At 39.2% G+C, this 14,374-nt stretch overlaps 1 protein-coding gene across 5 annotated transcripts in view; it reads right to left on the bottom strand.

Annotated features, from left to right (window-relative positions):
* The window catches only part of LOC144724076 (uncharacterized), a 17,858-nt gene extending 3,484 nt beyond the window's left edge, over nucleotides 1–14,374 (bottom strand). The window contains exons 1-17 of one of the 5 annotated variants that reach the window (XM_078602939.1): nucleotides 14,252–14,374; nucleotides 12,455–12,538; nucleotides 12,304–12,354; nucleotides 11,526–11,572; nucleotides 11,271–11,343; nucleotides 10,165–10,246; nucleotides 9,849–9,999; nucleotides 9,659–9,716; nucleotides 9,439–9,535; nucleotides 9,012–9,067; nucleotides 8,358–8,458; nucleotides 7,744–7,868; nucleotides 7,120–7,270; nucleotides 2,063–2,207; nucleotides 1,106–1,172; nucleotides 948–1,003; nucleotides 151–271 (exon numbers count right to left, since the gene is read on the bottom strand). In XM_078602939.1, the coding sequence (XP_078459065.1) occupies nucleotides 151–271; nucleotides 948–1,003; nucleotides 1,106–1,172; nucleotides 2,063–2,207; nucleotides 7,120–7,270; nucleotides 7,744–7,868; nucleotides 8,358–8,458; nucleotides 9,012–9,067; nucleotides 9,439–9,535; nucleotides 9,659–9,716; nucleotides 9,849–9,999; nucleotides 10,165–10,246; nucleotides 11,271–11,343; nucleotides 11,526–11,572; nucleotides 12,304–12,354; nucleotides 12,455–12,538; nucleotides 14,252–14,368 (1,582 nt within the window). In that variant the 5' untranslated portion in view covers nucleotides 14,369–14,374. The other 4 variants (XM_078602938.1, XM_078602941.1, XM_078602942.1 and 1 more) reach the window with 4 other exon arrangements.

Genomic DNA, 14,374 nt, shown 5'->3' with positions numbered 1-14,374 from the left:
TTCACAGTGTAAAAACCAGTTGCAAGATTATCCAGTCTAATATTAAATAATTTTCGAACAATAATTCAGATTTGCGAGGCAAGTTTTATGAAAGCACGTATTCGCAATGGAACGTATTGCAATTAAAATGTATAAGTTGTGGTCGCTTACATGATGGAACTGCCTTCGGGTACGCAAGCTGAGAATATATGGGTGCTATGGGTTGTTGGACAGAAGACGGCAACGTTGAGGCACTGGCTGGAATTGACTGCCCAGATGTCTCTCCACAAGCCTTCATACAGGGAACAAATGCATATATCAAGCACTGCAATTGTATACAAATGCACAGAAAAAAGTTGAATGGCTTTGTGGTTTTAATTTTAGTGTTTTTATTAATAATAAGTTATCAGATTGTTTATACAATCCCAAAATAAAAAGGGGATACATATATAAAAAATTATATATTCCACGAGTTAATTATTTTCACATAACAGTAAACTAATCACATGGGATATATTCCCCTCAACATTTGTATTGACTACACATTACAAAATAATTCTGAAGAGAAAGTCAAGAATAAACTCTACCCTTCCTGTTGTGTCTGGCTGTAGTCACTGTCGAGATTCATTACAAGTCGTATATCAGGCGAATACAATCTACTTGTATGAGATTTCAGCTCCCACATGCCTCTCCTCATCAATAACCAAGTAACAGCCACTCGGGAGACTCAAAATGAAAGCCAGGTGTAACTTGAATTGGTTACGACCAAAGGTTTATCCACTTGATTTACATTTTCCACTCCTATAAGTACAATGTACATGTGTAAATTACTCCACATATTTTTATTAACATCAATGCACAAAAAGTAAGTTCATTTTGATGTAATGATTATTAGTGGTATGACCGTTGATGACATGATGATTGTCTCGACACACACCATTACTCCCAAACAAAAAAAACAGCCTTACATTTTCACCATCCACTACTGGAATATTTAGTGGAGTCACATTTGGGTCTTCTGTGCCTAAGGGGGGGGGGGGGGGCATGCATAAGTACAGCGTTTAATATGTGATAAAGAATAATTATTTCTTGCAGTGAACCTTCGTGACATTTAGGCATAACTTACCTTCTTCACTTTTGTCCACGCAATTTGTATCCAATATTAATACATTGGACCCATTTTCTGTCTGCTCCTGCATGTTAAAATACATACAAGTATAACTGTGTTAATGTGTCAATCTGCTTTATCTTTTTTCCTGGTGTGCCTTTTTTCCTTTGGGTATATAATTCTTAACAGCAGCAACATGTGGTTCTGATTGTGTATATTGTTGCCTAAGTTTGACGAATTAAACTTGGTTTGGTGTGTATTGTAATTCATTATTAAAAATGACATTATACAAACCTGTGGCTTAAGAAAAATTGTTATATCACCACAAATGGTTAAAAATACAGTTTTTGATCAGAATGGTGTTTCTGTACAGACAAGTATGAACAATGTCGTGTTCTTGTACTGTTTTCACATTCGGAAACGGGTGCTTTTGCAAAGTGCACATTCAGTGCATGAGTGTCTACGTTAGTACCCTCAAGCACTTTCATTTCAAGCGTGCTCCTTTTTCCATCCATGACAAGAAGAGAATTAATGATCTGGAAGTATGCCAAATGGGTGTTTTTAGTTAAATAAATGGGGAGGCTGTATGTGCCTTTTCCACATACCATATCTTTCTACTTCACGGCACATTACCAGTGCACTGAAAGACAAAGGCCTCCCCACACCACGTAGGTCTTGAGGGTTGTTTAACCATACTTGACCAACACTGGGCATTATGGGTTAGTAAACGGGGTTGCCCCGGACCCATTCAGATATCACTCGCCATTGATGTTAGCCATTACTCGGAATCGCATTCGTGTTATTGAGTTCACCGTGCAATTCTCTAAAAATCCCCTACCTCCACTTCACCCCACCATATATCTGCTCTGCCAAAAATCAAAAATATCCCCCCCCCCTCACTCCAGTGGTTTTATTACATTCAGGGCAGTGGGCAGAAAGTGCTGCTAAACAAAGAGAGTAATGTGTTATTCTCACACAATGGTCTGCGCCAGGGCTGTCATATTCTCCAGTAAAGTCGGTCAATCCAGAATTGGGTTCCTGCACATCACTGGTTGAAGAAGAGAGCTCCGCTTGAACGGCAGTACGGCTGCTTTTCACGCCACTGAGCCGCTCCTCTGATCTGCACATGAAAAAAAAAGACCACAAAGTAATTTTAAACACACTTAAGCAGCTGAAAGCACTATCACTCACGCACATCTAAGGAACTAACGTACAGGCAGAAACACTGGAGTCCTTTTCAGATAAGGTTTTTTTTCACCCCTTCATTAAGCTAAATTCCTACTGGGACAAAATGAGAACAAGTAACTTTAAATAATGAAGGCCACCATCTCAATAAGTTCAATGACATAATTATGCAAATTATCACGAGTAAAAAATGTCTGGTTCTACCAGCATTCCTACAGCACAACTTCGTTCAAAACACAAGCTGAGATACAACTTGGACCTGTATTGTAATCCTCCGATTAGATTACCCTTTAAAGCCTCTCTACAAAGACGTATTATTCATAACTAAATATTGTGCTGCATTGTTTGAATAAACGCCAGGAAAAGGCTATCAAAGTCGTGATGCGCCATCTGCTGGACCAACTGCCGATTTCAAGTAAGCGTTACACAGTATTTTACTTTTGGTATTATTAAGGGGCCATATGGTGAGGTAATGCACAGCATATTTTATAAGCAGTAAAATCAACCATGAAAAACAACAGGGCTCAGTATTCACAATAAACGTTTTTGGGTTAGATCGCGTTATTTATAAATGTGTCATAACCCTCCACCACCCGACACGACCAAACAGTAAAAAATGTGTCACGTTTACAAAGACAAATAGTCCACTACTTTAGCCCACCGGTATGTGTTGAAGAGTGATTTAACATGATTTACAAATTTTTTGTTACTGGTATTAACTATTTTATTAAATATAAATGTATAACAAATGTGGATACCCAGTGAGGCATGGAAGGTATAAGTGTAAAAAATATGGCCCAATTTTTTCACAATAATCGATATTCCAAAATTATAATTCAACAATAGCAGTTGTAAAACTGAAAAGTGTTGTAAAGCTGACATAATCTGCATAGTAAACGTTGATTTTAGGGGTGGTCTTCTGCTGGGTTAACTGTTCCCTTGAAGCTGATAATGAGAACATTAAAATTCCAATCTTGGTTTATTTCCTAATACCTCTGCGAGTAAGAATTTCTGGAAACACTTACAATGTTCCACTAGTGCAAATCTTGGAGATAAATTGCATTTTTTTCAAAGTTACTATAAATTCATGATTCCAAAGGCAAGACACTTCATTTAAATTACCACACTTAATATGGAAAAAACGTTCAATAAGACTTTAAATTAGCTTGAAAGCTGCAGTACCAAATATTTTGATATTTTTCCCCCACATACCTTTGTTAACCATGTGTTATACATTTGTGTTTCAAAGCAAAAAAGGTCAAACTTGAATTTGTATTCATACAATTCAGACGATTTTCACTTCACATTGAATTCCGCAAAAAAAAAGGTTGCATTTTACATTGACCTTTAACAATGTGTGAATAATTTGTATGGAATGCTAGCTAGAACTCTCAAAGAACTCTCAGGAGATATGCATGCTACAACTCAAACCACATAATTTACAATGTCCCTTGTAAGGCCACTTGCACATGAGGACTAACATGGTTCTAGCCTTATTGTTTATCCAATCATCTTCAATAATACATGCTCCATACGGCAGTGAAAAGCAATTTAGTATAACTTCTTCTTGGTTCTTTCGGTAAAGTCACGTAGAAGGGAAGTAATAAAATAATAAAAATAAAACATTATTTTATTACTTCCCTTCTACGTGACTTTACCGAAAGAACCAAGGAGATGAATCCCTGCAGTCACGAAAGCTTTAAATCGAAATTTAGTATAACTTCACATGACAACAAAATATACACTCAACTACTAAGCAAATTTCAATGTATAGCACACGTCTGCCGCAGTTATTGCACTTGAATGTACAACATGCATTTAAGTATGCATTCACTATTTAGGAACCGTCAGGATGTTTTGAATACACAGCACTGCAGATGACATTTTTGTGCAATTTATTGCACCTGAGAACTGAGACAGATCATCGTTTATGAAACAAAATATGTGGGGGACTACGTGAAAGAAAAAAGTTGCGAAATTTTTACACACCATGTGCGAGTACGTTATTTCTCAATGCATTGCGTATTTCTATTTTTACATAATAATAATAAACAATAAAATCTACAGACTACATGCAAGCATTTATTAAGAAACTGCTGTATTTTGCTGCCCATTTAAAATATCCAGCAAAATATGACCTTTACATTAACCAGACATTTTTTCAGTGGCACAGAACATTAGTTATCTCAATAAATCCACTCCAATATTGTCAATTATACAGCTACTTTACATTGACTGGGAATGTAAAATAATATTGAGCAATGGCCACACTTGAAAGGCTAAGCAATGTTAAATATCATTGTGGGGTCACACAAGAGGTCTAGTAGTCGTGTTGCCAAAGCTAACAAGCTCAAGAGAAAGCCCCGATGTCATGGATGGAGCAACAATTGTTTGGGAAGTGTTTGCGAGATTGAACAGATGAATGTCATCTTAAACAGTTACAGAACTTACGTGGCTATGCAACACCAAACTGATGAATTTCGTAGGTATATATTGATTGCATGTGTCCACTTTACTTTTACAAAGTGACACAATTTGATTGCAATCTTTCATTTACTGAAATTAAACCATGCCAGAAATAGGGAGATGTTTTTTTCTCCCTTAACCTCTACGTCACGATCTAAACATTTTAGTTGTTTTATAAATCCTTCCTTTACTCCATACCAAGTTACCAACACTTATGATGACTCCTAGTAAACATTCCAAAACTGGCTGCATTTCCAGCTGAGTGTACAAAAAACATTTAGTGAGTGATGGTGCACCAAAGGTTGTTTGCTAAATTGACATTAATTACACATGCCTGTAGACATTTCACGAAGGTCCAAATAGCCCACACATCTACCACAATTGTAGTGACATCGCGGATGTCACTGTATGGTGCCAGCCCAGAAGGGCCGTGCCATTCTATGATCCAACATCGTGGACAGCACCGTGTGAGTGGCTGTGTGTAATACCAGCCCAAGCTGGGGCTTGGTGAGCACTGGGATAGTGTGGGCACCACGCACAACGTGTGGTGGGTGTCAGCCCAGGGGCAAGGTTGTCCCGGGCCATGGCACTCTGGTTGACCCCGTAGACACGTGATCCAGAGTGTCCACACAGGAGGCCCCAGGTGGGGGGGCTAGTGGGTGATCACGTGTCCAGGGAGAGCTCTTGAGAAGGATCGAGAGGGAACGAGAATGCTCGAGAAGGCGGGCGGGGCCAAGGGCGGAGCGGCCCCGACCGTAGGGGGATATAAGGCGGGTCCCTGAGAGGGACCGAGGTTGCTGCATTCTACAAGATGGAAGCTCAACACCTACAAGCAGGAAGCTCTACATCTCAAGCTGGAAGCTCTTCGTCTTACGAAGCAACCACATCGTCGGAAACCCGAGTGAGGGTCCGACCCTTCGTAGCAGTAACCCCTATGTATAGCGTAGTTAGCTGGGTGGTCACCACCCTAGGCTGTATCGGGTAAAGGGGCCGTTACCCCTTTGTGTTACGGTGTTGCAACAAATGTGTTGCCTCCAAAAGGAACGCCTGCGACTCAGTTGGACTCACTACACAATGACAAGAAGTACGAGTACTATTCAAAGTCATTCTTCTGCTTGTTTTTGCCATCACAGCACTTAGGACATTATTTCCACAGATAAAAATTTGCAATTACCCAAATATGTTAAATGTTAAAAAGGCACTATGGGAACCTCATTTGCCAGTAAAAATATGATAATTGGTTCTTTACCCTTCTATCTGGCAACAAAACTGACACCTTTTTTACAAGGAGTCATGTTTGCATAGACCGCAATACCTGCAGTCATAATACAAACAAAATAATATAACTCTGATAATGTGCACTGTCCTTAAAGTTGATTGATCCACACCCGAGACAGCTTTCCTTAGAGCCTAGTCTCATATGGGTTGGACCAGATGACGCCAAAAGGCGCACAACTCAAAGACAATGCACCATCAGAGTATGAGAGCTCGGGGCAAGCATCTACACTATGGGAACCTCATTTGCCAGTAAAAATATGATAATTGGTTCTTTACCCTTCTATCTGGCAACAAAACTGACACCTTTTTACAAAGAGTCATGTTTGCATAGACCGCAATACCTGCAGTCATAATACAAACAAAAGAACATAACTCTGATAATGTGCACTGTCCTTAAAGTTGATTGATCCACACCCGAGACAGCTTTCCTTAGAGCCTAGTCTCATATGGGTTGGACCAGATGACGCCTTTTGGCGTCATCTGGTCCAACCCATATGAGACTAGGCTCTAAGGAAAGCTGTCTCGGGTGTGGATCAATCAACTTTAAGGACAGTGCACATTATCAGAGTTATATTATTTTGTTTGTATTATGACTGCAGGTATTGCGGTCTATGCAAACATGACTCCTTGTAAAAAAGGTGTCAGTTTTGTTGCCAGATAGAAGGGTAAAGAACCAATTATCGTTAAAAAGGCAATTATACTGATATCTTTAATCTTTTTACATTCATTCCAGCTTAAATATTTGCCAGTGAATAATGCATGGAATGTTGTCCATATATAATTAACACTTTCGTTCTGAAATTATGAAAACGCAAGTGTTGTAATTAAACCTCATTTTAAAATAACTTTAATTATCAATTAACATGCAGAATCAAAAGTTTTCCTTATTGAACATTAATTGCATTAAGGTTAAAAATAAATCATTTTGTTTGCATCAGTTCTTGTGTGCTCTCTTGCCACACATCTTTGGCAATGTAATAAATGCATATGGTAATTTAAATTGTCACATTTAATTACCTCTACTAACCGATAACCTAGCTTACTGGACCAATCATTAAGAGAACCGTAGACGACTAATGAAATGTTTCTTGCACAAACATTACCCGTGAGCAGGAGGCCTTTCCATCTTTCTTGGGGGCTTGCAATGTTGGCCATTCCAATGTCCTTTGTACAAGGAGCCCGATCCAGTGAGACGACCAGAATATGAAGGGTAGTCTTGTCGATAAGAATGACTTAAGTGTCCGTAATAACGTTCTGAGAACACATCACAAGGGTGAAAAAACAATGATGGCATGTTCAGATTCTCAAACTAATGTGTTAAGTCATGGCACATATATTGCATTCTGTTATGAGGAGGTATGAGTATGAAACTAAATATTATTACAAGTCCATGAGCACAAAGTTGGATAAATGTTAATGGATATTTTAAGCTATGTGACTTTCATTGATTAGATCTGCATTAGGCATGCCAGAGGTGATAGTTTGCTGAAGCTCTATAAGAAAGTTTGAGAAGGCCAAGAGGGCGAAAAGAAAGGTTCTAAACAGAAGCCATTTCACCAAATATAGAGGAAAGTCCAACATTAGACAGGATATGGGGAAGAATATGCCTACTTAGGCAGAGGAATCAAGAATACAACCTTGGTCAGCCAAAATAATTACAATATACACGTAGTAAACGACACATCCTCAATTTCAGATCCTCGTATGAAGTGTGCGATATTACACACCATGCTTCCGGTGCTGAATAGGCATCTCTAAAAGCTGTCTGGATGGCGCACCGTGGATGCCCATCATCCTTTCAGAAGCCGATTGGTAACCCATGGCACGAACGCTCTCCAGCATAACGTGATGCCTGCAATTGCACGGGGGGCTCATGTTGAGCCCACTCGTCGCCACAGCACTCCACACATTTGTCCCTAAAGAGCAAACCTAACCACTTGCACATGTCCATTGAACATTCCTGAATTATTACAACACAAATCCTGCACGTTTAAATTGTAAATTAAACACGGTATGTATACTTTATATGGAACATCAAATACAGAACAAAATCCTTATGTTTGACTACCATATGTTTAAATTATAAATGTTTTGCAAAATTCCCCAAACACTTTCCACTCATGAAACATCTGTTGCTCCACTTGGTGGATTGACAAAGTTTCCATTTTAATGTCACCAAATGGCTCTGGCCTCGAGAGACCCTAAGAAGAATGTTTGTAATTGTAAACTTCCTTTTAAAAGTTAACGTAAAATCACGTGATGCATGACAGCTGCTATGCAGTAAAAACGTGCTTTATTTGCTATTGATGATAAAGAATTGTCCATTTACAGCGATAAATACCTTTGTGCAAGGGCTTTAATGAACACAGTGACAGTTTGGTAATTTGGGTTGATTTTCTGGATGGAGGCACTGAAATACCTCCCTCCAGGCTTCAACTGCACCTACACCAAAGGAAATCCAGAGGTCACAGTACGCAACAACACAATCCATCAACCAGATGAAATCACCCACAATGTTGCCATCTCTAAATCACATCACAAATATTTCCATTGAACAACAATGCCAGAGTACTATGCGTTATAATAAAGCATAGGTTTTAAAAAATATAGTGTATATGCCATCGTGGCCACTTCATTGATTTACGAGCAATAATATGTGCTCAGTACTGTGGTCAGTTGGTTGATATTAAATTGTCAACATAAAATGCATTGTGTTCACCCCCAGATATACATGGAAATTTTAAGGATTTCAATTACGTATACTCAAGCCTGGAAACACATCTACCCTGGTCACTGTTGAAAAATAAAGACGTAATTTGCAGTGTTGTTTTGCGAGGAAATGTGCCAATTGAAAAACGAGTGAAAGTTTTTAAATGTGATATGAGTGCGTGAAGTGCAATATTGTCGAAACCGTATTACAACTTCTAAGGCGCTGACCAATATTTGGATAACAGACTGAAACATTGAAACAATGAGCTCTACAATTAAATTATACCTCGCACTTTTCACCCCCTGAAAACTCCAAAACTGGAAATCTTGTCATTGTGTAGCCTACAAAAAGGTATGTAAACAAAACATGCACTTGGAAAACTGTATTTTGATCAAGTAAAGGATGCAACATTAAAACATTAGACGGTAGTGCATATTATGAGACAGCACCCTCTTGTGTCTTATTTTATACCACATACCTTTAAAACGAAGTGAGTAATATTGTTGTTCATACAAAGTTTACTCCAGTATATAAATGTGTTATGTAGGAATCCGTTTTAAATTGTTATATATCTATATATAAAACGTTCAATGCTTAATACAATCTATAAATAGAAAAAATAAAAGTTTAACATAGCACATACATTTTGCTATAACATGATCTCTACATTTAACTATTGCCATTAAAAACATAAAATTCCAACTTTACACACCTCTTGCAGAATCAATCCAGACATCAAACTCCACATTGCGATATATTTCTGAGTCCAGCGATTTCAGCACTCGGAAAGGAAACTCTGGAAAGTGAGCCTAGAATTGAGGATAAAGGCAGATCAAGATAATTTGGCTTTAACGCTTTACAGCATAAACATGATCTCAAAAGAACCCAATGCAGGCACAATATTCAATTCGCTCACAAATTACAGATAATACCTGGCCAGCTTTAATTATTTTTCTTGAAGTCTTTTCAGCATATGAATATCCTACCAATCTGAAACAAAAATACATTGGAACATGCATTATTATTGCAAGCATATCTGTGAAGATAATGGTTTACTTGAATTGGACACACTGATGATGGTAGCATTAACTGCCTGTCACTTTGTATGCTTAGGGGACTCACGGCTTGCCATCACGGGCCAAGGTAGTGGGATGCCGACTCTCCTTTTGGCGACCTTGAGTCTCTTCCTGCAAGCGAAACCACTCCACCTCACGAGCCACCACATCCGGACTCACCCCAAACACGCACGTGTACAAAAGATTGTACACAATCGCTGTCCCACACGCAGAAAAATGCCACTTAAAGGTAATATCATTTTGCAGTGTAATTACAATACTTGTGAAAACAACCATTACCATAGTTCACAAGTTTTGTGCCGGACATTCCGTTTAATGTGATTAATGTCAAAATGAATGGTGCATGTTGAAAAGTTCCTTACACTGGCAAATAGCTGCAGCTGTGTACGTGTGTTTGGAACAGACAGCATCATATTTCGCTTCATAGCGTTGGCACAGCATCACCTGAATGCAAAATAAAATTATCAGCAGAATCTTTACTGCAGTCTTAATCTGCTTTCTCCAAATACACATTAATTACTTTTCATTAATAACATTCTCCAGACCTAATAATTTGTTACATTTACAGTGACTGTTTAACATGCTGTCCTATCGACATTTTTTTATGGTTATTTAGCCTTGCATAAAGGAATACTTTCATCTCCACACTGCACGTGCATTATATTTCAAATGTTATTTCATTCTGTCAACATTTTTCCACAATAACTTATTGTCTACGCACTAAACTTCAGACAAAACTCTATTGTTATGTGCGAATGAAAACAATCTTATACTATAAAGACCTTAATCTGTATGCATGTCTAAAAAACCTCGAGTATATTTCCCGACAAGATAAAAAGCTGGAATTTGGTACATAAGTAGCTTTAAGCACACAAACAGGAAAATAAGAAAATCCGAAATTTTTCATTTTAAGGCCCCCAAATCTCGATTTTTTTTTTAGTGCCCCAGACATGTTTGTATGTCATTCAGAAACCGTTCAAAATATAAGATTGCGTTTCTTTTCGTTTGATAGAGCGTTAAACAGCAAATACAATTAAAGCGAGAACCATTGTTCTATCTTTTATTGTTCATGAGATATTTCGTATTAAAGCGGTTTTGGAAGATACGCATTTTATGATGTTCACATCTGAATAATTCGAAAACGGTAAAAGTTATGAGCTTCCCCTCATTCAGTATTAAGTTTATTTATTCGTGTTCTTTCTAATAAGAAAATAACTAAACCTTTGAATTGAGTGGTTTCCGATGGGTACGTCTTGAAATATAACTTGAATCAAGTCGTTAACAATTTTATTTTTTTGCGGAAAAATACAATTTTTTTGAGTAGTTGTAAGTGTCTGATTGTAGATACAAATTGTAAAAAATCATATCAGGTTCATTATTATATTTATTGAAACTTTTGCCAGACGAAGACATGCTTTATGAACTAGTGTAGCTAATAATACAAAACATATTTGACATGTATTAACACCTTCTTGGAAAATCCATTGCTAGTAGCCTTGAACGGTGGTTTGTTTGGCTCTCTGTAGATTAAAAAATCACATCTGAAAGGAACACATTATGTTAATCATATGCATAGATCCAGTTTGAATGAGACATGGAAAAGACCTTGGTAGTTTGTTAAACCTCTAAGGATATTAACGCATTTAAAATGATTAAGTAACAATGTGTCCTTTCCAGCAAGTTGGTGGAATTGCTCAGAATTGTATGTTCGCTTTTCTCTCACCTGTACAACAAGGCTAGGGCACCCATCTCCACATTGCCAGCTGGCATCTGATAGAAAACAATCAAAATGACACACCGTTGTGCAAGACTTCATGTGTCCGAGGTTATGCTGGTAATTAACCATATTTGAATATAAACCTCACCATACCAAATCAATCACCCATTGGGTGGTCAATAACCACAATATAACGTACTAATAATGAGCCACTCTGCATTAAACAACCTACACGAAAGCTCAAACGTGATCAAGGTCCTTTTATTAACCGCATATATAATTTAAAAAATCAGAAAATTTACATTACCGGTTTACATACTGAGCTCATACAAAAGTAGAGTAGTTTAAAATGCCGACTACATTTTTTACAATCTACTTATGTTCGGAAAATAATGCCTTACTGTTATTTAACATAAAACGCATTTAGTCCTGGCTTGCCAGCACTCTCTATCTTGCAGGGTTAACAAATCAAAGCTCCTTATTCTCGCCGACATGGTTGACCTTACTTAGTTGGGACAGTGGGTCCCTCTCCCCACCTTTTACCCACCCCCAACCCCCCCCCCCCCTTATCTTTTTACGGCTCGGTTGCATCGGGGTCGGTCCTCCGCGATTTTTGATTCCCGGATTTGTGAGCTACGTGACCGAGCTGTGACGACGGGCACGCGTTTTGTTAAAATAAATGTAACAACAATAAATAAATAAAACTCCTTATTCTACCCCATAGCTTTACCATCCTTTCATGACTTGGAACACACAACTGCAATTGCCTTGTGATTTTACTTACTCTTGGATCTAGGACACTGTTGACGATACATTTCAGGGGGCTTTTTGAAATCTGTAGGTAAACATAAAATGTAGTTAAAGATTTGATATACTATTTAAGTAGCATCTACCATAAAGTAACACGTGCTCATAGGTTATCATCACACGAGCACCTTCTTGAGTGAATCACTGTTGCCTTGGATAAACTGTGCACACTCTCTCCGTACTTCTCGATGTTTAGACTGCGTGTAGAATATCTGAAACAAAATCAAACACACAGCCTGCGTATACAGCAGTTGCACTTTCGCAACAGCAACATCCGCAAATATTCCTTCACAAAATAATCTTTAAATACTGAAAAAAAGTATAATCCTGAAACATTTGATGAAATTGCCACTGGTATTTATCAGAACACTTGATGTTGTAAACGCATCAGTACAATGTTTTTAATGTTTAATAAAATAAAAATGACTTCATCTAGTTGAGGTATGTTTATACATGTAGCCCTTGCAGCAAGTTGAGGCACTTTAAGAATGTGTACAATCATTATCAGCCATGATCAATCCACTGCTTGATTATGGCGTACACATACCTGTCAACCCATACGGTTTACCCGTATTCTTGTACAGGGAAATTGAGATTTAAAAAAATTGTCTGGTTCAGCAGTTCCACTGCTGGATTATTTTTTCTGCCTGAGGACGACCGCTTGTGTTGCAATCGAAATGTCGTGAATATTTTTTTTATTTTACTTTTCTACCTACGTGACTTTACTCTGATAATATGTAGAGGTGTTACAGAGGGCTTAACAAACACACTGGGCGTGGTTATGCCCGTACGCCGAGAGGCGCTTACATCGACGTCCGCACCGCTCAGCCTGGGGGGCTGACACGGAGCTGGGATCCCCCACGGCCCCACCCCTCAGTGGGGGAGCTGCTATATAAGGCGGTGAGCCGGAGGGCTCGGGGTTCAGTGTTCAGCCTTAACCAGTGAAGCAAGAAGACCTGCTAGATAGGCCCTGGTACTCCCCTGGCTCGCTGTCCTTCTCAGGACCGACCAGGCCGAGCCAGTGGCATGGCCCCGAGAGCCCAGAGCCAATGCTCTTGTAAGAGCCGGTCTGGGGACTCAGGGTGCCGTAATCCCAGCTTAACCAGGGCTGGGTTAGCTAGCCTCCCCTAGCCCAGTAGTGGAGGACCTAGGAGTAGGCTAGCTGTGTGATAGAGTGTTGATCTCCCAGTTATACGGGTGAAGGGGCCGATACCCCTTCAAGTGTTGTACATCTCGGCCTGTTATGTACTTTGTGCTTAATAAATAAGTGTGCCTCCAACTACGTCGTCAAAGTCTCCTGGAACCTACTACAAATATATAATATATGCATTGTCTTTGAAACTGATTGGTGTTAGACCAGAGGACGCCTCTGGTCAAACACCTTTTGAGACGAGGCTCCAAAGAAAGCTGTCTCTGGTGTGGACCAATCAGTTTCAAAGACATCTATTATCAGAGTACGTTTTTTGTTTGCATTCTGACCACAAGTATTGTGGTTAATGCAGACATGATTCCTTGTAAAAGGTTTCAGTTTGGTGTTTTAACATCTTAACACCTGTTTTGTTGCCAGAAAAAAGGGGAAAACCTATTCCCATAGTCTGGTACTGGCAAAAGTCCCATGATGGTCAAAACTCTTTTTCGAAAGCCCTTTAATTTTCGTCGGATTTACCCCGCTCTGAAAATGAGTAAAATAACAAGTCTAGTTAATAATCTTGTATGATTACTCATCGCTAAGGCACGCGTCACCTCTTGCGCCACAACCCTGTACACGCTGGACGCGTCCCTCGCCACTGCCACGCGGTGTAGGCCCAGCGCCGCGAGCCCCGCGTCCATCTGCTCGCACTCCCGGCTGCGGTAACGGGAGCCCTGCGCCTCGTTCATCTTCCTATTAAACATAATCACCAATTAGTTTTTACAATGGCATTTACATGATTACTTTGCTGATTTTGCTTGTTTCGGAGCGCGACCGTCGACCACTCGCGAACACGTGGCCAGCTCCACGAGGTATCACGTGACCACCCACGAGCCTCGCCCTTCTCCCTCATCACGTG

Source organism: Lampetra planeri, chromosome 19, assembly GCF_965212315.1.
Source record: "Lampetra planeri chromosome 19, kcLamPlan1.2.h2, whole genome shotgun sequence".
Taxonomy (NCBI): domain Eukaryota; kingdom Metazoa; phylum Chordata; class Hyperoartia; order Petromyzontiformes; family Petromyzontidae; genus Lampetra; species Lampetra planeri.
The sequence above is the reverse complement of the archived record's forward strand: the minus strand, read 5'-3'. Positions and strand labels throughout refer to the sequence as shown.